Below are 25542 nucleotides of genomic sequence, written 5' to 3' on the forward strand. Positions count from 1 at the left end.
CCACTTTTTAAGTTACTGGGGATACTCGGGGAAAGTCAGCATAAAATGGAAGCTTGCCATTTGACATCTTACACAAATGATTTCAATATCGCATTCTATTCAGGATTAAAGGTGAAAACAAACTTGAACATAACGAGGTGGCATGCAGACATGCAAGCAGAGTGTGTTACTGATAACAAGGTCTCAGCATATTTGAAAAGCTTGCTTTTCACCGTTGTATGTTTTAAATCCTTCACAGGCCCACACAGTCTACAGCAAGGTCAGAGCTACATTAAATATATTAATGCACTGTAAAACCATAAAAGGTAAATTAAATGGTTTAGCCAAGAAAAGGGACACCTGGGTTCTATAAACTGAAGTCATATCTCCGTAAGTCCATTCTTGCATGGTAATTCCTTATTCCCTAGCAATCAGATCCCGCTATGACGAGTCTTGTTTATCATCAGTTAGTGAACTCCCAATCTGCTTTGTCACCATAAAGGAAGGTCACTATACTGCACTCCATTTCAATCCACTGGTATTGTTACGGGGGAGTCTGTGAAGCTCTCGGACTTTCCCTGCTGCTTACCTGGTTTCTTCTTTCCTTTCCTTTGGAAACTTCAATGTCCTCAGGTATGCCAGAGGGTATTTTGATGGCAGACGAGGCTGCCTCCTCCTCCCCTCAGTGGAGACCTGGTCTTGGTTTCTCTCCGTGCGTGTGTGGCCAAAATAGCTGGGCTGCTGGTGCGGTGCTGCGGAGAACTGCTCTGAGGCTGGGGAGATGAAGTACGTTTGAGAGCTGAAGTGTAAAAGGGATTCCTATCATAGCTTGGAGCTGTTCTTCCTAAATATAGAGTTTGATACACTCTGGAACTTGGGCCTGTCTCATCAGCAGACTTACGAGGCTGAAAGAAAACCAGGGCCTGGATGTTAGAGAGAAGTCAGCGAGGGCAGCTCATTGTGCAGGCTCCAGACTCAGGGACCAGTTGCTGGCAGGTTTTTGTTTTGCTTGGGCTTGTTTGCTTCTGGTAACTCTGGGTTGCCTTTCAGAAGTAAACATACTATCACCCTACAGTATTTTCCTTACTGAAGAACCTCTGATTATAGGGGATAGATAAAGAAAAACGGAGAGAAAAAGCTACAGAAAATACCCAGAGACTCTGAACACTTCTGACTGACACCGTACTCAGATGTAAGGAGGTAAATTTTCAGAGATTTAGGAGTTGATATACTAAAGTATGCAAACACTATTGCAAGTATTAGTGCACAGTAAAAGTGCTATTAAGGCACACAAGCTAGTTTTGCGTGCATTAACAGTGTTACTAACCTGCGTAAATTAGCTTATGATAGTTTTATCAGGAAATGTATGCTAATGGAGTAATATAAAGCATAACAATGCAAAATAGTCAATCCCCAATTCCTGTGAGATGAAGGGGAGAAGCAGCTCCATTTCCTCCCTGTGAAAGAGACGGAGAACCCGGGGGTCATCCCCCTCCAAGGGGGGGGGGGGGGAGCGACAGCCGAATCTGGGTCCTGGTCCGGATCCTGGGCAGGCAGGGGGGGGGGGTGCAGGAGCCGGTGGGGAAGACGGAGGGGGAGGGGCCCCCTGAACCACCCGGACCCGGATCACCCCCTGCCCGTCAGGAGCCACAGGGGAGAGGGGGACAGAGAGCCGAGGAACCTTAGCCAGAGGGGGGGGGGGGGGGGGGGCCAGCGGGGGGGCTGCTTCTGCCTGCAAACTCCCTAAATAGGATTTGTGCAGCAAAAGCATAAAATCAGTGGAAAAACGGGTCCCAACGCCTCTGGGGGGATGGGGGGTCAGGGGCCGGTACAGAGTGTGCGGGGCTCAAATCAGGGGTGGGGGCACCGAAAAAAAAAAAAAAAAAAATCGGGTCAGGGGCTTCAGGGAGCTCCGATAAAAAAATCATAGAAAAACCCAAAAAGCCCACCGTTCCCGCGGTTTAACAGCCCATGAACAGCAGGGGAAAACATTTTGGCGGCTTGGTCCGGGTCCTGGAGGGCATCGGGACCTCAGAGGAACCTTCCCCTCTTGGTAGGCAGTGTGAACAGAGCCCCTCCCGTGAAAGCCTGACCGAGGATTCCCTGCAGGCTAAACACATCAGAGATCATGGCATGGCTGCTGGGTGGGGGAGGGGCAGCACTAAGATAAGCTGAGCTGCTGGTGCTGAAGGAGCGGAGGCACAGAATGAACTGTGCATGCTCTCAATTCACTCTCTCAAGCTGCAAAAGAAAGTAGGGAAGGCAGGAGCCTTCTGTTAAACTTATTAGGGACTCCTCTGGGTAAAATCACCTTAATTTTAGTATTTGGTTTTTTTTTGTTTGTTTTTTTTTTTTTTTTACAAAGGTCCCTGTCAGCAGCTACAAAACCATGGAGCCCACTGAAAGGAGAGCAATACAGAAGAGGAGGAGAGGGGGAGCTGAACAGGGGGAGTGACTGGCACCACCAATTTTCACCCCTGCAGCCGAGGATCACTGGGAAAAGAGAGCCTAGGCTATATAAAACAAGGGGCCAAGCCCCCCTAGGCCCCCGCAAGAGGGAGGAGACAGGGACTGTCTCCTGTGAAGGATCCAGAGTTCATACTTTTTTTTTTAAACAACTCAGAAATACTTGCTTGATCCAAACACGATAGACACACAGAAGGAACAAGTAGAAGTGGATACGGAACCACATGGTGAGCTGTTCCACCTGCTGGAGACAGACAAATACTGAAGGGCTACAGGGTAGGCTCTGTCCTCATATAGGACACCCTTTCAGTTTTGGTCTGTCTCCACCTGCTGGAAAGGAGGCTCAACCCATGGTCCGGACTGATCCGGGTACGTACAGGGAACAATTTATTTATTTATATACCAACAATCTAGCTGATGTACAATTAGTCATATAAATAAAAACAACCGAGGTGATTTGTAACTTGTTACAAGAATATCGGTATATAAAAGTGCCAAATAAATAAACTCATACATCATAAAAGAATCCAAACAAGGTTAAAATTAAACAAGAAGAAATCGGTGGAAAAATGACCTTTCCCCTATTTTTCTCCTATGTGTTATAACAAAGTCATTTTTCTGCTATAACACGAAAGTCCCAGGAAAAATATAAAATAAAAACTGAAAACAAAAAGTCCCTATATATATCTTTCACTTATCCCTAACTCCGAATCCATCCCATTCCTCTACTATCATAAATTATCTTTTTCATCCTCCCTACACCTCCAATTTAGATCTTGATATGCCCTCCTTGTACTTCCCTATCAAGATTATGTAGATTGTAAACCTTTCATTACTGAAATAAAAATTTAACTCTATAAATCTGCCTTCAGACCTTCTTAGTACAATATATACCCTTTAAACGCAATAACATTTTTTTTTAAACAAAATTAAGTCTGAAAATGAGATTGGGCTCCAGCTTGGATGCATGGCATTTTCAGATTTCTAAAAATAACAATAACTGAAACCTGCCCCCCGTATACAGAAAAGATTAATAGGTGAAATCATACTCTGGCATAATATTTAAGAAATACAATTAAATTTTCCTCTGATAGCATTTCTATAATTCTCCTCTTCCTGAAACGAAAACAGCTGGCAGAGCTCCGCTCCTGCTCTGTAAACTCTAGGATACCACAAAAACAATCACAAGATGGCTGCCGGCTACGTTACGCTATCTCCATGGGAGGGGTGGATGTCAGGTTACGGGATGACGTCATACGGTCCCTACCCGGAAGTGTCCGGCAGGAGAGCGCGGTTTGCGGCGGAACAGGGCCGATTTATTTTGTTCCGTCTGTACTGGATTTTTTTTATCCGCCCTGTTAGGGGAAAGGCTCTTGGGTAGCCGGTGCCGACCAGCGTCCCTTGCCCTCCCTACCGCCATGATCCCGATCTCTGTGATGGTGGTAGTGCTGGGGGGTTGGTGTGTAATTTACTTGGCGGATACGCTGTTGAAGGTGAGGCAGATAGGGAAATAAAGGAAGAGACGAGAGAGACTGAAGAGAAATAGAATGAAGGAGAGAGAAAGACAGAATGATACATTAAGGAAGAGAAGAGAGACAATGGTCACGAGAGAGAGACAAAGAGGGGAATCTGAGAATGAGACAGAACGGGGAGTAAAAAATGAAAGAGAGAATGAAAGAGTAAGAGACATCACAAGGCGGAGAGAATGGATAGTCTGGACAAAAGTAGGGGTGATATGATAGAGCAATTAAAGTACTTCAGGAGTATAAAAAATTACGAGGCAAACATAATTGGAAAACCAGAATCAAGGGGGGGGGTGTCATAAGATGAGGCTGTAGGAGAGTTGACTTAGGAGTACATTAAGAAAGTACTTCTTCACAAGACGAGTCATTCATAGAGCAGTCTGTGAGTGGAGGCAAAAATAAGATCAGAATTCAAGAAAAGCTGAGAGCAATATAGGGTAAAAGTGAGAGAGCAAGCATGAAAAGTAGGCAAGTTTGATGGGTCTGGAGGTTTTTGTTGTCTCAATTTCTGAGTATTTAATCAAATAGAAAAATGCATGTGTATATATTGGACATATAGTAGCACACACACACAAAAGCTGAATTAGACAAATCTGAAACTTAGGAGCAGTTGTCAAGGCCTCAGTCTTAGATATTGTTGAAGCCTTGATAATGGACTCTACTACATACAATTTTCAAATGTTTGCTAATTCATCCCTCTTTTATGTCTATGTATGTAATTGGAAGTTGTTATGCAGCTAAGGTGGTATAAATGTGCTCCCAGCTCATCTCACTCAGGTGTGGTGGTTGCATGCTTCTGAAGTACTATCCTCCTAAAACATGTTGGGAACTTGCCACTGTTGCTGTTATAAAATAAATAAACTCCAATTTAAACTTTGCTTACTGGCTTGTATCTTGTAGGACAAGGGCTTTTGTATACTTAAAGTGAGTAATCTAGTTGAACAGATTATCTAATTTAGCTGTTTGTAGTGCATAAGTACTTATATTGTGGAAACAAGTGACAGCTGGAAAGGCTAGAATTGTGCAGGCATTGAATATTTCTGTAGGAATCCTGTAGCCTTGTTTATTGATGTCTTCAGATCCATTAAATTAGTTCAAATGTTTTTTGGTTAATAAGACTGTTGAACATTGTGCTCCTTTGTACTATTTCGGATTTTATTTTGTGGTTCTGTGGACATTATTTTGTACAAAGCTAATAAAAGCTATGCATAACAATAAATTGTTTTTGGCCTTCGTAGTCTTCTACTTCTCTGAAGACCTCTTATGGAGACTGGCTGATATCCCACGGGCTTAGCATATCTCCTTTTCATGTCCGATGGCAAACTTGTGTCTTCAACCGCCTATTGTACAAGTGGGGACGATGGAAACCCAGATTCCTGTATCTATGGTATGGATCCTGAATTCTAATATGTGGTAACAGCATCTCTATAATAAAGCAAACACTATACAACCACAAATAAATCAAAGCAGCACTTATTAATATTAAAATATTAGATCTTTGAGCTGCATATTTGTGAATTTATCTGTAAAATTAAATTCACATTTCCTGTATAATCAAACTAATGTTATACATATTTTCAGATACCATGCTATGAAAGAATTTAACATCTATCTTCATCATGAATCTTGCTCACTAATCATGCTGTGGGCCCCAATTTAAAAAGACCAAAACTTGCCTATCTCCTATTTATTTATTTTGCACATCTGTTATTTTTTTCTTCAACTAATCATCTTTCTGTCCATTGCAGATCTCTCCCTTCCTCTGACTTGCATTTTGGTAAATATAAATTCTGTTGCACACAATCTTCTTGGTGGATATATATCATGGAAATATGAAACCAACCTGTAAGAGATTGAATAAGACAATAAGCAGGCCAATGCAATAAATCAGCATGGAAAACGGTTGCTTGTTGTTGAGTGCCCGCTTTCCTAACATGCAACCAGCCACCTCTCCTGGGCACACGATCGAATATTTACATGAGGGTCATGCTGCCAAAGAGGCGCTAGGGACAAATGTGCACCCTTAGCGCCTCCTTGGCAGCGGGCGCCCAGGAGTTGTAGCTGTCAATTTTACAAGCGTCCGTTTTCCTAACCTGTGCACAGCCACAGGTTAGGAAAATGGACACTTGTTAATTGAGCTTCCCTTTTCCTAACCTGACCGCCGGCACACTTTTTTTTTAAATTTAAATTTTATATTCTTGTCCTTTTTGTTCCTCTGACTTAATATCGCCATGATATTAAGTTGGAAGAAGTACAGAAAAGTGGTATTTTCTGCTTTTCTGTAGACTTTTTGGGCTGCTCAGAAATTAATGCCTGCTCTGGGCAGGTGTTAATTTCTGAGGGTAAAAATATGTGCCTTAGGCGTACTTTTTTTTTTTTAATCGGGGAAGAATAGCTACTAGCCTCATCAGGTTGGACGCGCGTTTTAGAAGGGCTAATCCCCTTATAGAATAAGGGGTTGTGGACGCACATCCAAAATCTGCGTCCAACCACGGGTTAAACAGTATGCTCGGCCTGAAGATTTTTAAGAGGTGCCATGTTATTTATATGGATTTAGCTCATGCCTTTTCGTTGTAGCTCAAGGTGAGTTACATTCAGGTAGAGTAGATATTTCCCTGTACCTAGAAGGCTTACAATCTAAGGGGCTTATTTACTGAGCATTTTGGGAGAAATGGGAGAAAACCTTTAGTAAATAGGCCCCCTAAGTTTGTAGCTGAGGCAATGGAAGGTAAAGTAACTTGTCCAAGGTCACAAGGATCATCGGTGGGATCTGAACCTTGGCTTCCCTGGTTCTCAGCCTGGGGCTTTATTCATTAAGCTATTTTCCACTCCTTGAGTCAGACCATGGATCCACTGAGTCCAGCATACTGTCTCCAACTGAGATCAGGTTGGATCTCTAGGAAGTACCTGGCAGATCCCAGATACATTTCTTGTTGCCCAATCCTAGGGGTGAGCAATGGCTGTCCCAGGTCCACCTAACTAATAATTATTTATGAACTTTTCTTCCAGCAACTTGTCCAAACTGTTTTTAAACCCAGCAATGATAGTTTCCTAGCGTGTAGCAGATGGACTCAGGACCAATGGGTATACTGTGCTCCTGATAGTAGTTGGAGACAGAGTCAGATTTCAATCTGACATCAGCACTACATATACCCGTGCACGAAGCTTTGATCCTCAGTTTTTTCCATCTCCATAGCAGTTTGGGACTTCACACACGCTTGCACAGCGTTAGAAAACCAAACTCCAAATTCAAAGAAGAAAAAAAGAAAGAATCTTACCTACAGACAAGCCCCGCTCTCCGCGGTGATACCTAAGGGTCCCTCCCCCAGTCGAGAATTCCTGAGGTGATTTCCGAGATCCCTTAGAAGTAAGCCTCGGTCCCGGCGTGGGCTTAGCCCCCGGTGAAGGGAGCGGCTGAGAGGCAGCCTCGGTCCGATCGCCGACCTGGTGTGGACTTAGCCCCCTGAAAAGGGAGCGGCTGAGAGGCAGCGTGTGCAAGACCGAGCGCGGCGGTGAAGGTATTCCCCTCGCCCCTCGCAGCCAGAGACCGCCCGGCAAGAGACCAGGAAGCGCTGAGACAAGGTAAGGTAGAAAACATTTCTCTAAGTCTCTGGTCTCCGAGGCTCAGATAACCGCTCAGATCATCCCTCCGGCGTCTGCCTAATCGGGTTGAGCAGCCCCGAAAAGACTAGATCCCAATCCGGCTCGAGGGTCCTCCCACGTGGAGACCCTCCGGGGGGGAGGGGGCGCCATCTTGCCCGCGTGGTCGCCGGCACCATTTCTCCCCCCTTAGTTGCTGCTTGTCCGCACAACTGAACCGTGCGCACGGCAGCGAGCTGGGCACATAAAATACTTGTTCACACAGCGCCGCGCATATATACGCTGGGTGCACAGCGATGCACACAAAGGGGACTGAGTGCACAACTAGGCCCGTGCGCACAGCCACGCGCGCATCTTCCATTCCTAGGTGCACATCGCAGGCGCACCCGTAATGCATAACCAGGCCTCTCGGCATGCACATCTGTACACGATACACACGCAAATCATGGCACCGCCGTCCAAGACAGCTAAAGGCCCAGTCCTCTGCCCGGCATGCCGCCTGAGAGCGGCACAGCCCGAGGTGACCTCCGCCCTGTGTCTGTTGTGCGAAGAAGCCTGGGGGGAACAGAGACAAGGTCCCCCTCAGCCTGTAGAGGACTCTGTATCTACCAGCGAGACTACCCCGGACCTCTCTATTCCCGACTCGGCCCCCCCCCCTCAGTGGAGGCACTCGGGGAGTGCCACTGGACCCAATTGGAACCAACTACAATGGTGGCTACAAGAAAACCACCTGAGCGAGGGAACAAGCCTATCCTCACCGGAATGGACCTTGCTCACCACGGACGCAAGCCTGCGGGGATGGGGAGCCCACTGCCAGGAGCTAATGGCTCAAGGGCAATGGAACGAAGAAGAGTCTGCAAGCAACATAAACCGATTGGAAGCCCGGGCAGTCAGACTAGCCTGCCTACGGTTCAGCCACAGACACCGGGGCAAATCAGTCAGAGTCATGTCAGACAACGCCACAACAGTGGCCTACATCAACCGCCAGGGGGGAACCAGGAGCCAGCAGGTGTCCCTGGAAATAGAGCCCGTAATGACATGGGCAGAATTAAACCTGCAAGGGATATCAGCTGCCCACATCGCGGGAAAAGAACGTCATGGCAGACTACTTCAGCAGAGAGAGTCTGGATCTGGGGGAATGGACACTGTCGGCAACAGCTTTCCAGCAGATAGTAAACCACTGGGGAACACCAGCCATGGATCTTCTGGCAACCGGGTCCAATGCCCGGGTTCCCAAGTTCTTCAGTTGAAGATGGGAACCGATGTCCCAGGAAATCGATGCCTTCGTCCAGACCTGGCCTCAGGAGGATCTACTGTTCGCCTTCCCTCCATGGCCACTACTGGGCGGAATCATCCGCAAGATAGAACACCACAGAAGGCTGGTACTTCTAGTGGCCCCGGACTGGCCAAGAAGGCCGTGGTACACGGATATGCGAAGACTTCTGGCGGGAAGCCCTCTACGCCTACATCCACACAAGGATCTACTCCAGCAAGGACCAATCCTCCACGAAGACCCAATGAGATTCTCGCTTACGGTTTGGCCATTGAGAGGTCTCGCCTGAAAAAGAGTAGATACTCAGGACCAGTGATTGACACACTGCTCCAAGTGCGCAAGTTCTCCACCTCCTTAACATACATACGAGTATGGACAATATTCGAAGCCTGGTGCGAGGACCACAAAATCCTTCCACGGACAGTCAAAATCCCCATGATCCTGGAATTTCTGCAGGACGGCGTGAACAAAGGTTTGTCTCTCAACTCCATCAAGGTACAACTGGCTGCCCTGGCCAGCTTCAGACCCACGGTAGATGGCAAGAGCCTAGCGGCCCACCCAGACGTCTCTTTCTTCCTAAATGGGGTCAAGCACATTCGACCACCTCTAAAGTGGCCGATACCACTTTGGAATCTCAATCTAGTGTTAGACTTCCTAGCAGGAGCCTCATTCAGACCAACTCGTGGACTGTCCCTACGGCTCCTGTCCTTGAAGACTGCATTCCTCGTGGCAATTTGCTCAGCCCGTCGAATCTCCGAACTTCAAGCACTATCATGCTGAGAGCTGTTCCTCAGATTCACACCAGGATCCATACAGCTGCACACTGTACCCTCCTTCCTGCCAAAGGTGGTTTCTCACTTCCATTTAAACCAAACCATCTCGCTGCCATCCCCAGATGAGCATAAGGACTCAGAAGACTCATGCCTTCTTTGCCACCTGAACGTTGGCAGACTCCTAGTCCGATACCTGGAAAGATCGAAGCCGGTACGAAAGACGGACCATCTGTTCATTCTGCACAGCGGGAAGAGGCAAGGGGAAGCGGCCTCGCAGGCAACCATCGCCCGCTGGATCAAAGAAGTAATCAAGGCGGCCTATGTAGAGGCAGGCAAGCCCTCGCTTCTACAAGTCAAGGCCCATTCCACAAGGGCCCAGGCAGTGTCCTGGGCAGAAACCAAGATGCTGTCACCCGCAGAGATCTGTCGGGTGGCAATGTAGTCCTCCATCCACACCTTCTCAAGATTCTATCGCCTGGATGTTCAGGCCAAGGAGGACATAGCATTCACAAAGGCAGAACTAAATGGGCCACGGGCAGCCTCCCGCCCGGTTCAGGAGTAGCTTTGGTACATCTCATTGGTCCTGAGTCCATCTGCTACACGCTAGGAAATGGAGAAATTTCTTACCTGATAATTTCATTTTCCTTAGTGTAGACAGATGGACTCAGCACCCCACCCATGGCTGCCTCTCAATCAAGAAGCCCCGGGGGAACCTCCCCCCAAGGGCAATACAAGCACAGGTAAGCCAACCCTTATTTCTACTTCAGACACCATTATTACCAGGTGTCGGCGCTTCTCGGTTGAATGCCCTAGCGGTCTCCAGCTAGAAACCTCGTCATCCAATCCGAGTAATCAAGTTTCAAGTTAATCAAGTTAACCAAATTAATCAAAATTATCCAAACACACATATATCCATAATTGCTTTTCGAGGAGAAAACTGAGGATAAGAGCCTCGTGCACGGGTATATGTAGTGCTGACGTCATTTGAAATCTAACTCTGTCTCCAACTGCTATCAGGAGCACATTATACCCATTGGTCCTGAGTCCATCTGTCTAAACTAAGGAAAATGAAATTATCAGGTAAGTAATTTCTCCAGTGCTGTGACCATATCCGCTGGCAACCAGTTTCATAGCTTAATTGTGTGTTAAGTGAAAGGGTACTTTCTCCAATTTGTTTTTATCTGATATCCATTAGATTCATGGAGTGCCATGTAGTCCTTGTACTATCTGAAAAAATAACTAACCATTCCCTATATATCTGTTCCACCCCACTCATGATTTTATAAACCTCTATCATATCCCCCCTCAGCCATTTTTTTTCTCCAAGCTGAAGAGTCTTAACCTGTTTAGCCTTTCTTCATAAGGAAGATATTCTATTCTTTGTTATTTTTGTTGCCCTTCTCTGTACCTTTTCTAATTTATTATATCAGTAACTAGAACTGCACACCATACTCAAGGTATGGTTGCACTATGGATTAATACTGAGGCCATTTGATGTTTTCCATTTTCTCCATTCTTTTTTCGGATCATTCCTAACATTCCTGCCACCGTACACCGAGTTAAGGATTTCAAAGTATTGTTCACAAGGACTCGGAACTTTTTCCTGGGTGGCGACTCATTCTACAGACTCCAGCATTGTGCCCTGTAGTTAGTATTATTTTTCCCTATCATTTTACACTTCTCAATAAGTAGAAAAGAGAATGAGGGAGAGGTTGAGGAAGAGCAGTGAGACCCTGAGGGAAAGAGAGAATGAAACACTAAGGAAAAGAGAATGAGGGAGAATTGGGTGCTCTCTTCTTATTCACTGATCCAAAATGTACAGCATTTCCCCAGAAAGATTTTCACCATTTGCTATCCACTTCAAGATTACTAGTAAAAATAATTCTTCCATTGTGGACTCAGGAGCAGTGGGTTTATGCTCCCCTGCCAGCAGATGGAGACAGAGCAAGCTGACGTCACAGTATATATAACCTGCAGTGACCCCATCCTGCCAGTATTCTCCATCATCAAAAGATAGTGAATGTGCATCTCCCTATGGGGATTGCTTTGAGCTATTTGAAAGGAGAAATTTGAAATTCTAAATTCAGGAAAAGAAAGCCCTGCTCTCCTAAAGGTCCCTTCCCCAGCTGAGAATTCCTGAGGTAATTTCCGTGGTCCCTCAGAGGTGTGCCTTGGTCTGGTATCTGGGTTTCCCAGTGTGGACTTAGCTGCTAATTCAGCTGAAAGGCAGCGGGTGCAGGAGGCTGAGCGAGACAGTGATGGCAGATGCCCTCTCCCCCCACAGCCAGAGACCGTCTGTGTACTCAGCTGGTAAGCACTGAGCTCAGGTAAGGTTTAAAAAAAAAAGGAGAAAGTTTTACCTGAATCAGAGACAGTTAAAGGAGTTTCAGGACTTCCTCCGGTCTCCATTCTTGGTGTGCCATGCCAACGTTCGTTCCTGCTTCCGTTGGGGTTGGGGAACTGAGCAGCCTGGCAGGTTGAGCGGCCCCTGGTGGGCTAGGCCCCACACGTAGGGTTTTTTCTTGCACGCTGCATGGTAGGTCACGGCGGTTGTTTTTGTGCACTCTTGTGTGGGTTCTGCTGCCCTCTATAGGCTATCGGTGAGCACAGTGTGTTGGCTGTGCACACAAGTGCGCTATGCTTTTGGGCACACTTTGTACATGCACAAACTTTTTTATGCACTTAACTTGGCACACAGGTTGTGTGTGCCCCTTGCCACGCTTTCTTTTAGGCACATTTCATTTTTGAGCGTGAGCCACTCTGATGCATGTTTACCGCATGTTGCCTGTCATATTAGGGCTTCTCAGCCTGACCTGGCGTCTAACCTGTGTCAGCACTGATCAGACGCTCAGGGAGATTTGTCTTCCTCGGACTTTGCTAAGCCTGGCTCTTCCCATTCTGATGATGGGTTGGTCACAGCCTTGCCAGGGGGGACGCCAGATCTTGGTTCTCCTTTGACTGGCTCCTCTGATGGTGTGGGCAGTTCTGTTGGACTTCCTTCTGGGCTTGGTCAGGATCCAGCTGTTTTTTTTGGGTGGAATTTTATCAAGGCTTGCAAGCCTTTCTTCAGGCGTAGTCCTCCGCTTCCCCCATTTCTGTCCGGTCAAATCCTCAGCCAGTGGGTTCTCCCTCTTCCAGTCCTATGCTTAAGTCTTGGCTCCCTCCAGGTGTTCCTGATAGAAATCCGGATGGCACTGATGATGAGGTTGATCCTGATTCCCTGGAAGATGGGGAAATTCCTCCAGGGCTGGAACCATATTGAACCATGTTGCGGTTCTTTCATAGAGATGAACTGCTGGCCCTGATTTCCCAGATCTTGAAACAGCTGGGTGTTCCTGGTTCGGATGCTATGTCAGAGCCGAAGAAGAATCCCATTTTGGTTTCCTCACGTAAAGCCTCTTGTTTTTTCCCAGTGATGGATGTCATCCAAAAATTGATCGGGACTGGGATGCCCCAGAGGCAGATTTTAAAGGGGGTCAAACATTGGAAGGCCTGTACCCCCTGGATCCAGCTGTGAGAAAGCGTTTGCGTTTTCCCAGAGTGGATGCTCTGCTATGTGGCATGTCTAAGCGGATGACTATCCCTGTAGAGGGAGGAGCGGCCTTGAAGGATGTACATGATAGAAGGATTGAGGCTATTCCTAAGCAAGCCTTTGAGGCAGTGGCGATGAACCTACAGATTGCCTCCTGTTGTGCTCCAGTGGCGAGATCTTGACTGCTCCTCTCTCAGGAGGTTGTTGAGTCTGGAGGGAATTCCAGAGCGGTTATGGAGCTTGCTGCTGCCTTTTTAGCAGACGCAGACTGTGATTTGGTCTGGACCTCGGCCAGAGGAGTGGCTTTGATGATAGCAGCCAGGCGTCAGTTCTGGATGTGAAATTGGTCAGCTGACACAGTTTCCAAAGCCAATCTTACCAAGATACCCTTTAAAGGCTCGCTGTTGTTTGGGAGCAAGTTGGAGAAACTGGCCAGTAAGTGGGGCATGTCTCCGGTGCCTCGATTGTTGGAGGATAAGAAAGAGTTACAGTGCCCCTTTGGTATGAGGGGTTGTTTCCGGAGTTCCAGGTGTTTTCGACCCTACAGAGGGATGACCTTTCAGCGGACTCGGTCTTTCGGTAGGTCTCAGTCCTTTCGTCCCTGGCAGCTCAAGAGAGGAGCGGGCTCAGGTGGTGGACCTTCCTGAGCTTCCCAATGAAGGTTTGCCAGCTCACCTTCCAGAACAGGAAATAGAGGGACGTCTCTCTCTTTTATTGGAAGTGGGTCGAGATCATGTCGGACTAGTAGGTTCTGGAGGTGATACGCGAAGGTTATGCACTGGAATTTTGCAGTATTCTTCTGGATGTGTTCATGGTGTCCCCTTGCCACTCCCCACAGAAGAAGCAGGCAGTGGAGTTCACACTTTAAAGGCTCCTCAGACTGAGGGCTGTGGTTCCAGTGCCCATGTCTCAAGAAAGTATGGGGTGATATTCCATTTATTTTGTTGTCCACAAGAAGGAGGGCTCCTTTCGTCCAGTCTTGGATATCAAGATTGGTGACACACAAGGTGATCTCCTTATTTCAGGAGCTCGGTTGGGTGGTGAACCTGACCAAGAACAATCTTCAGCCATCCCAGTCGTTGGAATATCTGAGGGTCTGGTTCGACATGGGACAGGACTGAGGTTTCCTGTAAGAAGTTCAGATCCAGAGATTGATATCTCAAGTGCATCAGTTGATGAACACCATACGCCCGATGGTGTGGTCCTACCTAAAGGTACTCAGCTTGATGGCAGCTACCCTGGAAGTGGTGCCATGGGCAAGTACGCATATGCATCCTCTTCAGCGCTCTCTGCTATCTCATTGGAACCCACAGTCTCAGAATTATGCGGTTTGGCTCCACTTGCCGATGGAAATCTGTTCCCCTCTCCAGGGTGGTTGCAGGAGGTCATCTGTGAAAGGGAGTTCCCTTGTCCTCTCCGAAGTGGTTGGTACTCATGACAGATGCAAATCTCCATGGTTGGGGGGCTCACTGTCTGGCATTAATGGCCCAGGGGTGTTGGAATGCTGAAGAATCCCACCGGAACATCAGTCGCCTGGAGGCCTGGGCAGTATGGCTTGCAGTTCAGCCACATGCTGCGGAATCAAGTGGTTTGCATGATGTCAGACAACGCAAGAACGGTGTCCTATATTAATCGCCATGGAAGAACCAAGAGCCAGCAAGTGTTGCAGGAAATAGACCAGTTGATGGAATGGGCGAAAGGTCATCTTCAGATGATCTCAGCCTCTCACATTGCAGGAAAAGACAACGTAAGAATGGACTTTCTCAGCAGGGAGAGCCTGGACCCAGGAGAGTGGGTGTTGTCAGCCGAGGCATTTCAGCTGATTGTGGATCGCTGGGGCTTTCTGTTCCTAGGCCTGCTGGCGACTTCTTGAAATGCTAAGGTTCCTCGCTTCTACAGTCGCAGGAGAGATCCGTGGTCCCTGGGAATAGACCCTCTCGTACAGGTCTGGCTGGAAGACAGATTGATTTATGCCTTTCCTCCATGTGTCTTGCTGGGCAGGATAATTCGCAAGATCAAAGGCCATAGGGGGCTAGTACTCCTGATGGTGCCTGACTGACCCAGGCATCCGAGGTATGCGGATTTGTGACGACTCCTGGTGGAGGATCCCCTTCATCTTCCACCACACATGGATCTGCTTTAGCAGGGACCGGTTCTTCAAGAGGATCCGACTCTATTCTGTCTTACAGTTTGTCCCGTGAGAGGGCTCGCCTGTTAAATCGTGGTTATTCCTCTGCGGTGATTGCTACTTTAATCTTCACTCGCAAGTTCTCCACTACCTTGGCTTATGTGTGGGTTTGGAGAGTTTTTGAGGCCTGGTGTTTTTTTGCAGGATGGATTGCATAAAGGCTTGGCCTTTAATTCCTTGAAGGTGCAGGTTGTGGCTCTTACCTGTTTCAGAGGCCTGGTGAATGGTGTTTCCTTGTCATCTCATCCTGATGTGGCCCGTTTTTTGAAGGGAATAAAGTACCTTAGGCCTCCCTTGAGGTTACTGGTTCCATTGTGGAGTCTTAATTTGGTATTGGACGTTTTGGTAGGCCCTATGTTCCAACCACTGTGTAGCCTTTCCTTAAGGTTGTTGACTTTGAAGACTGTGTTCCTGGTGGCTATATGTTCTGTGCGTTGGATTTCTGAGCTACAGGCCTAGTCTTTCTGGAAGCTGTTCCTTTGGGTGACTCCGGGGGTGTTATAGCTGTGTACTGTTCCATCCTTCTTGCCCAAGGTAGTCTCGGACTTTCATTTGAATCAGTCCATCTGCTTGCCATCCCTGGAAAAGGTCAGGGATGCAGAGGAGTTTTGCCTTTTCCGCTCCTTGGGGCGGATTTTCAGAGCCCTGCTCGCGTAAATCCGCCCAAAACCGGGCGGATTTACGCGAGCAGGGCCCTGCGCGCCGGGAAGCCTATTTTACATAGGCCTCCCGGCGCGCGCAGAGCCCCGGGACTCGCGTAAGTCCCGGGGTTCTCCGAGGGGGGCGTGTTGGGGGGGCGGGCCCGGCGTTTCGGGGGCGTCGGCAGCGTTTTGGGGGCAGGTACGGGGGCGTGGCTACGGCCCGGGGCGGTCCGGGGGCGTGGCCGCGCCCACCGTACCCGCCCCCAGGTCGCGGCCCGGCGCGCAGGAGGCCCGCTGGCGCGCGGGGATTTACGCCTCCCTCTGGGAGGCGTAAATCCCCCGACAAAGGTAAGGGAGGGGGTTTAGACAGGGCCGGGCGGGTGGGTTAGGTAGGGGAAGGGAGGGGAAGGTGAGGTGAGGGGAGGGCAAAGGAAAGTTCCCTCCGAGGCCGCTCCGATTTCGGAGCGGCCTTGGAGGGAACGGGGGTAGGCTGCGCGGCTCGGCGCGCGCCGGCTATACAAAATCCATAGCCTTGCGCGCGCCGATCCAGGTTTTTAGCAGATACGCGCGGCTCCGCGCGTATCTACTAAAATCCAGCGTACTTTTGTTTGCGCCTGGAGCGCAAACAAAAGTAGGCTATTCGCGCGCCTTTTAAAATCCGCCCCCTTGGATGTTAAGCATGTTGTGTGGTATCTGGAGGTCTCTTAGTCTTTCCGAAAGATGGATCACCTGTTTGTTCTCCATGGCGGGAGTAAGCAGGGCGCTCCAGCTTGGCAGGCTTGTTGGATTAAGGAGATGGTCACGGCCACGTATGTGGATGCTGGAAAGCCGTTGCCTACTCAGGCTAGGGCTCATTCCATTAGGGCTCAGGCAGTGTCATGGGCAGAGGTTAGTTTGTTGTCTCCCGTCAATATCTGCCGAGCTGCGACATGGTCCTTACACACTTTTTCCAGGTTTTATCGTCTGGATGTGCAGGCCTGCGAGGATGCAGCCTTTGCATGTGCAGTGTTGACTGGACCGCTGGCAGCCTCCCTGCTTGTTGGGGAGTAGCTTTGGTACATCCCACTGGTCCTGAGTCCATCTGCTACACACTAGGAAATGGAGAAATTACTTGCCTGATAATTCTGTCCACAGTTGCTTTTGAAGAGACTATGGGCAGGCTGGGGTCACTGCAGGGTTATATATATACTGTGACATCGGTTTACTCCATTTCCATCTGCTGGCAGGGGTCCTGAGTCCATCTGTTTACACTAAGGAAAACAAAATTATCAGTTAAGTAATTTCTCCATTTGTGGTCAGAATAGAGAAGAGTCCGGAAAATGGCCTATTAGACAAAGACATGTTGACGCTGCTTACCATGGCATTCATGATCTATTGCTGAAGTGGGAGGAGGAGGATTACTAGTCACTTGCCATGACTGCTTATTCTCCTTGAATGTCTTTTTGTGATTGCATTGAAATGTGAATGTTATTACTAGCACATTTGCTATGCAGTGTAAAATATTTATTCTCCTCATCATAGATGCTTTGGAATCTTTCCTCTGTATGTTTACAAATCTGTTTATTCCCAGTGTTAATGGCAATATTTAATTTGCTAAACAACGATTCAAATGCTTGGCTGAGCACTTCAGTGCGTATACACAAATCTCCGCGACACCTAAGCTCTGTAAATAAAAATCTGCTTGATATCCCTACACCAAAGATGGCCAGGTTGGATTTAACGAGGAATCGTGCTTTTTCTGTAACTGGCCCAGAATTATGGAATGCACTTGCTGATACTTTGCAAATGATCACCAGTGTGAAAACATTAAAAAAGGAACTCATGACTTATTTGTTTAAGCAGGCCTTTGGAACTTTATAATATAGTACGAGCAATATTACGGTAACATTTATAGTGACATGAGCTAATTAGAATTAACGCTTATGGTTATTTCAGCAATTCAAGCTGCATTTATTAAGTGTGGCATCTTGGAGATGTACCACCTACAGGTAGTGTCCTTTATAAATGTATTGAAGATGTAATGTTCTTATTTGATGTTTGCTTTTAACTAGTATGTGTGCATTTTGTAAACCGCTTCAAATGCCACTCTAGATAGCGATATAGAAAAATTTAAATAAATAATTGTGTTCATGTCCCTGAATCAAACAAGCTAATAATTAGGACCAGTAATAAAGAGTTGGGTCCCTCTTTATTAGCTTTTAACTTTAGTATATATTGGAAACTTATAAACCTTTAGAGTTCATTCATCATCCTGCTCAGGGACTGCTCTTACTCTCCCTACAGACATCTTACATCTGTATGGTTTTTGTTCACACCAAATTTTTTTTCTTTAGATTACATCATTTTAAATGGAAATTCTACCCCTATTTTTTGTTACAGCATTATAGTTAATTCTGAAGTGTTGAATGCTCTCTTAGTTAATTAGAAGCTTGAAATTTTGCAGCTAAAAACTAACATATTTATTATTATTTATGTTATATTTATATGTGGAGGGGAGATAGGGTTTCCTGTCCCTAACTATTTTGACCTTGCATTACATCTCTAGGCTACCTGTGCAAGGCAGAGCCCTTGTTTTAAGCCTTCATGGAAGCACACTAGAATGACCTTGTTTCGAATTCCATGACTTCAGCCAAAGATTCTGCATTTCTCCAAATGTAGCCGGGTAGAAAATGCTTTGTAGGTGCTCTTGCCATGGTGATGCACTACGTCCAACTGTTGTCATATCTTGTAAGATCTGAATATTTGGTGTATTGCAGGTTCAGCTTGGGAATGGTGTTTGGAATAATTGCCATGTTTGGTTCTGTGATTCTGCTGGGGAAGACATTGCTACAAACTCTCGCACAGATGATGACCGAGTCTCCAGCAGCACAGAGTGATCGAATGTTGCAAGTTGTGGTTGGTATAATCCTTGTTTGTTGCAAACTATGAGGTGAAATTTAAAAGCCTGGCACACCCCAAAATCGGGAGATATGTGCACAAGTTGGGTTCGTGCCCCCCCAGAATTTTAAAAGCCGCCTAGATACATGCGTATCTCTCGCTATGCGCGTATCTCAAACGTTTTAAAAAATGGGCAGGGCATGGGCATGGTGTGGGCGGGACATGGGCGTTTCAGGGCGCGGCCGAGAGATCTGCATGTAAATACTTATGTGCCTGGGCGTGTGCCCAGATTCCTGCCATATAAGTTTCTACTATGGAGGAGGTGTAAATTAAAAAAATTAAAAAAAGAGCCTTTCTTAGCATTTAGACAGGTGGATCCAGAACAAGTGGGTTATGCACCTCAACCAGCAGTTGGAGATGGAGCAAAGCTGACCTCACAGTATATATACCCCTGCAGTGATATCAGCCCGCCACTATTCTCCGTCTCCAGCAGATGGTGGGTGCGCATCTCCCTACTGGGGATTGTTTAAAGTTTTCAGAAAGATGAGAGAAGAAAGAAAATGAATTCGCCCCACTCTCCTATGCTGATACCATATGGTTCCTCCCTCAGTTGAGAATTCCTGAGGTGATATATATACTGGATTTTCCCTCAGATGAGTTCCTTGGTCTGGTAGCTGGTTTTCAGCCGGTGTGGACTTAGCTGGAAAAGACAACTGAAAGGCAAGCGGGTGCAGGAAGCCAAGTGCGGTGATGACGGTATATGTCCTCTCCCCCCGCAGCTGGAGACCAACTCTCTATTCAGCCGTGACAGACTGAGTTCAGGTAAAGCAAAAAAACCCCCAAAAAACAGAAAAGGATGGTTGTTTGTAGAGATTCCTCCTTCCTCCAGTCTTAGTGCTCGGTGTGCCAATCCGATGTTCATTCCTGCCTTTGAGGGAGATAAGGGACATGGGCAGCCTGGTGGGTTGAGCAGCCTTTTTGGGCTAGGCCTCGCTTTTAGGCTTATCATTGTGCGCCGTGTGGTAGGTTACAGTGGCTTTTTTGCGCATTTTTTCCTCCACATTAGGCTGCCCTCTTCAGGATCGTTGGTTTGTGTGAGTGTGTCCGGCTATGCATCCAGTTTTGCGTCCAGTTTTTGGATGCTCAGTTGGATGCCTGCTTGGGTGTCCAATTGATAGCTGCATCTAACTGAGACGCACACTTACCTAATCGCACAGTCTGAGTGGCAGTGAGGATGCTCAGTTTTTGGGCGCTCATAGAGGCATGGGGCTGTACGCTTATATTTTGTACGCCTAAATTTTGGATGCCTATTTTTTTGCAGCACGAGTGCAGCTGGGCATAAACCTTTCAGTCGCCTGTAAAGCGCACTGACAGACTGATGGTACATATAGCTAAGAAACCTAAGCATCTTACCCTCTGTGCTGCGTGTCATATTCAACATGCAATAATGATCTCACTCTGATATGAAATATCTTGGAAAACGTCACATAATTAAAACTTTAAAAGTTATGAGTGACCTTCATACTGCACTTTTCAGGCACGAATATTTTCGAATTCCTGACAGAAAGATGTGCTAAAGTATAATCGCTGGTCCCTGTGAATTGTCCCACTGTTGAGAACGTGAACCATCAATAGTGACAGAATTTTTAATATATTTTCTTTTGCAAGTAAAAATATTTTTTAACTCATCTTGAACATGCTATATTCAAAGGTGGCAGCAATAGACTTGAGGCGCTTGTGCACACAGACATACTCTGTCTATCTCTGTGCTATCCTTGGAATTTTACCCCGACATTACAGTGTTTCGGATAAACATCCTTCTTCAGGAGATGAAAAATTCCTTTTGTGTCTCCATATTATACCAATTAGTTTCTAAAACAGCATGAAATAACCAAATCTTATAAAAAAAAAAAAAAAACCAACCAAGGTACTTATTTCACTACTACTGAGCATATAACTAAAGTATGAGCATACATGATAGCATATCAAAATTTTCACCAGCTCTACAGATGAGTCAGGGATGCCGCTGTCTCACTGACAGGAAATGCCATCTTTAAAAGTCTCGTGGCACGAAATCAGCTGTCAATCAACCGCCGTTAGAGAATACTACAATTGTTATGCGAAAATGCATACAAAAAAGTTTTTTTATAAAGAGTGCCACTGTATTCTATCATTTAGTCCATTAGGGTGAACTGCATTTAATGTGAAAATCCAATGATTTTCTCATCTGTTCAGTAAAAATGAATGATCGCCTTCCTGCAGTAGTAAAGGTACATATTCCATCACAGTCTAATATAAATCCTGAAACCTATATGCCATTTGAATACAGTGGGAGACGATTGGAGCATGTTCATCCTTTGTGTTGACTCAGCTCCGATGTTCAATAAAACATCTCTTAACCGGACATTTTATGCATCCAACAAACAATTTATTACAGGGGCAGATTAAAGCGTAAATGACACAGCTAGTCAAACAATTGGTATTATGTCGATGCTTGATAACAGTGTCTGAATTAGGGACTGCCCAGTGTGTTCCTACAATGGTAGAATCACAGAAATCACACTGATTACAGGGATTATGTCTTGGCAGGTGATCACTTACATGGCCAGTTTCCCTAATACTGCTCTAACCAAATGCTGTTTAATATTGCGCTCTTGTGAATATGCAAATTTTGGTGGATGTGAAAATATTTGATGGATACTCAATATATTCCAATGTTGAAGAATGATCATTTTAATCCTATGAGCCAAATTTGAATATTTGAGCTTGCAAGTTAGATCTAGATTGTCTTGACGAGCTCTATATTGTTGCAATGAATCTCGATCTGAGAAGCGTGCACGTATATGGGCCACCTTAATGGATTTTTTAGGATATCCATGGCCACAGAACCTTTGGGCCAATACCTCAGACTAGTGTTGGAAATCTTCCATATCTGAACATATTCTACATAAATGGAAAAATTGCCCCACTGGTAGACCACATTTAAACAGCCACGGATGATAACTCTCAAAACGCAGCAGATTTTTGTCCATAGGTTTTTGAAGCTATGTAGTGTGAATCTTTTCATCAGATATCTTAATTAGAATGTCCAAGAATTCTAACTATAAATTATTGTAAGCTATGGAAAATTGTAAGTTGCGATCAACTTGATTCAGCCATGTGAAAAAGTTTTTCAATTTGATCTCAGAACTAGTCTAGATGAAAATAAATATCATCAATATATCTGGACAAAAGTAGTATGTGTTGAAAAAAAGAGGATGGATAAATCTTTGATTCCTCGAAAGTCATGACATATAAGTTACCAACATCAGGGGCCATAGGAGAACCCATGGCAACCCTGTGAATCTGATGGAAAAATTCTGAATTAAGTTGAAAAAAATTATTAAACAGAACAATTTCTGTCAGGTCAACAAGAAAATTAGTTGGAATTCGTTGTGGACATTCACGTAGGGATAATACTTCCGTACAGTGTGAAGAGCTGCTTGTTGCGGGATGTTTATGTACAATGATTGCACGTCAAGGGTGACCAAAAAACATTCATGTGGTAATTGTCCCAGTTCTTTCAATTTATGTAACATGTGATATGTGTCCTGAACATACGACTTAGCACATTTTACAAATGGTTGTAAAAGCAAATCTGCAAAGTGTGCCAAGGGTTCTAGCAATGAGCCATTGGTAGACACAATGGGTCTATGGGGGGTTTATTTAGAATTTTGTGTATTTTGGGAACACCATATGCCAATGGGACCTGAGGTGACTTAACCTGGAAAAATGAATGCTCTTTTTATGTCAAAAAACCACTTTGGTGTGTCTCATTCAATTTATTTTGAATCCTCTGTTGAATCTCTTTGGTCTGATCACAGTCTAACTTGGAGTAAAATCGCACATTTTCCAACTTAGAAAGTATCTTCTGTGTGTAATCTGTCAGATTCATGATAACTATGGACTGCCTTTATTGGCTGGTTTAATGACTATTTGAGTATTGGCAGCAAGAGATCGTAGAATTTGTGTAGAAAGCTTCTGTTCTTAATTCCTGTGTGTTTTAATTTTAATTATAGTGTGTGTTTCAGTTCTTGATAGTAAGATATTACTCTAGTAAGTTAATTTTGTTGTCTGCTGCATAAGTTGAAAAAAGAAAAAAAAAAACAAAAAAAAAAACCCCACCCCCCATACCAAATCGCTCTCCAGCTTGTAAACTGTTTAAGTCTCTCTGTTTTGAAATTAGCTGGCATAAATAAGTTGGTCAAACAAAAATTGGGGCATAAAGACTGTTTTTTAAAACAATTGACCAAAAGCAAGGAGCCGTCCAGAAGTGCCCTGCTTAACCCAGCTTGTACCAGGCTTAACTGTTTGACTCCCTCCCACCCTGCCCCTCTACCCACCCACCCCTGGGGCTTGTTTTCTAATAAAGACTCCTAAAGTACCATTGGCGGCGAGATAAATTAGTGCATTGGTAAAAGTCAAGAAAATACAATTCACAAATTCCCATGATGAGGACTATCCAATGTAACTGCTGTGGAGCCTTTATTCTGAGGGAAAGCATCTGGACACTTAGAGCTTGCCCAATTTGTGCACAACTCTCTTCCTTGAAAAAGGAGCTGTCTGAGATTAAAGATCAATTAGCTTCAATTAAAAGTAATACACCCACATTGCATTACTCAGAACATAATTCCCCAATATCACAAAAAAACCAGGAGTCAAGAAAAGGAGATTCATTAGGCTCAGGTAGGCCCCACAGTCACCCATTTTTGACAGATGGGCAGCCAACAGGTACACCCCCCCACTCAAACAGGTCATTAAGTTCTTTAAAATCCAGGAATACAGTGGGCTCAGGTAGAATTAGACCTGTGATGAGGAGACACACAATGTACCAAATGCAAAAAGAACAACAAGCCATCTCTATATTAAAAACTGAAGAAGTTCTTCAGAAAAACATTGAAGTGTTACCAGAAATGAGAGAAACACAATGCATGCAGTATTTCATGATCCATAACCAAAAGAAAAATCTAATTCAGATGAATAACTCTGTCAACAGTGGCACAACTAAAAAAAGAGAGAGTGAAGTGAATAGCAAATCTCAACTAATATCTTATAAGGAGTCCAGGAAAAGCAGTAACCTTAAAGAGAGTACCTGGAAGGCTATGACCACAAATGCTCATAGTTTGGGAAATAAAATCCCAGATCTGCAGGCCCTAATGGCTGAGGCACAATTGGACATTGTTGCTATCACAGAGACATGGTTCACAGAATCTCATGATTGGGATACAACAATACCAGGCTATAACTTGTTAAGGAAGGACAGAGAGGATAGAAAAGGGGGAGGTGTGGCTCTTTATGTCAGAAACAACATCCAAGCATCTGAGCTACAAGGAAGTTGGGGTAAGGAAGAAGCTCTATGGCTCAACCTAAAAAAAGATGACGGAGCATCCATTTATATTGGAGTGGTTTACAGGCCTCCAAACCAAAAGGAAGAGCTGGACAGAGACCTGGTTGAAGACATCCATAAGATAGGTAAGAAGGGAGAAGTGGTGATCGTGGGTGACTTTAATATGCCAGATGTAGACTGGAAAATCCCATCTGCAGAAACTAAAAATAGTAGAGCGATAGTGGATGCCATGCAAGTATCTTTGTTCAAACAAATGGTGTTGGAACCCACCAGAGAAGGAGCTATACTCGACTTAGTGCTCACTAATGCAGATAATGTCTCAGATGTCCAGGTGGGTGCCCACCTCAGCAGCAGTGATCATCAAACGGTATGGTTTAATATCACTAAAAGAATAGGGAAAAGAACCACAAAGACCCGAGTTTTACAGTTCAAAAACCCAGACTTTGAGGAAATGGGGAAGTACCTGGAGGAAGAACTTAAAGGATGGGAGAACAAGAGAGATGTGGATCAGCAGTGGACCAATCTAAAAGGAGCAATCACCAAGGCAACTGCTCTATACGTTAGAAATGTAAAGAAAAGCAAAAGAAAATTGAAACCTATCTGGTTCTCAAAGGAGGTGGCTGACAAAATTAAAGCTAAAAGAACAGCATTCAAGATATATAAAAGATCCCAAAGGGAGGAACACAAAGAAGAATATCTGATTCAACTGAGGGAGACAAAGAAATTAATCAAGTTGGCAAAAAGTCAAGCGGAAGAGAGGATTGCCAAGGAGATAAAAAATGGAGACAAAACATTTTTCAGATACATCAGCGAAAAGAGAAAGATCCAAAGTGGTATAGTGAATTTGAAAGGTGGTAATGATCAATGTGTGGAGGGAGACGAAGAAATGGCAGAAATATTAAACGAATACTTCAGCTCTGTGTTCACTAAAGAAGACCCTGGAGAAGGACCATCTCTACACAACAAAAAACTGGTGGGAAGTGGAATAGATGAAAATCCTTTTACAGTAGAAAATGTGTGGGAAGAGCTAAAGAACCTGAAAGTGGACAAAGCCATGGGGCCTGATGGGATTCATCCAAGGATATTGAGGGAGCTCAGAGATGTTCTGGCGGCTCCGCTGTGTGACCTGTTCAATAGATCCCTAGAAACGGGAGTGGTGCCGAGTGATTGGAGAAGAGCGGTGGTGGTCCCGCTTCACAAGAGTGGGAACAGGGAGGAGGCTGGCAACTACAGACCGGTCAGCCTCACTTCGGTGGTGGGAAAAGTAATGGAGTCACTGCTGAAAGAGAGAATAGTGAACTATC

The 25542-nt window shown here is 45.5% G+C and overlaps 2 protein-coding genes across 2 annotated transcripts in view; one reads left to right on the forward strand and one right to left on the reverse strand.

Moving 5' to 3' along the window:
* The window catches only part of SMPX (small muscle protein X-linked), a 75755-nt gene extending 74903 nt beyond the window's left edge, over window positions 1-852 (reverse strand). Inside the window, exon 1 of the mRNA XM_029603398.1 lies at window positions 569-852. The gene's annotated coding sequence lies outside the window, so the exon portion shown is untranslated. The remainder of the gene's footprint in view (window positions 1-568) is intronic.
* A 1972-nt stretch (window positions 853-2824) lies between these two features.
* The window catches only part of MBTPS2 (membrane bound transcription factor peptidase, site 2), a 94186-nt gene continuing 71468 nt past the window's right edge, over window positions 2825-25542 (forward strand). Inside the window, 3 exon segments of the mRNA XM_029603397.1 lie at window positions 2825-3938; window positions 5207-5355; window positions 18732-18870. Coding sequence (XP_029459257.1) covers window positions 3864-3938; window positions 5207-5355; window positions 18732-18870 — 363 coding nt within the window. The 5' untranslated portion in view covers window positions 2825-3863.

Source organism: Rhinatrema bivittatum, chromosome 5, assembly GCF_901001135.1.
Source record: "Rhinatrema bivittatum chromosome 5, aRhiBiv1.1, whole genome shotgun sequence".
Classification (NCBI taxonomy): Eukaryota; Metazoa; Chordata; class Amphibia; order Gymnophiona; family Rhinatrematidae; genus Rhinatrema; species Rhinatrema bivittatum.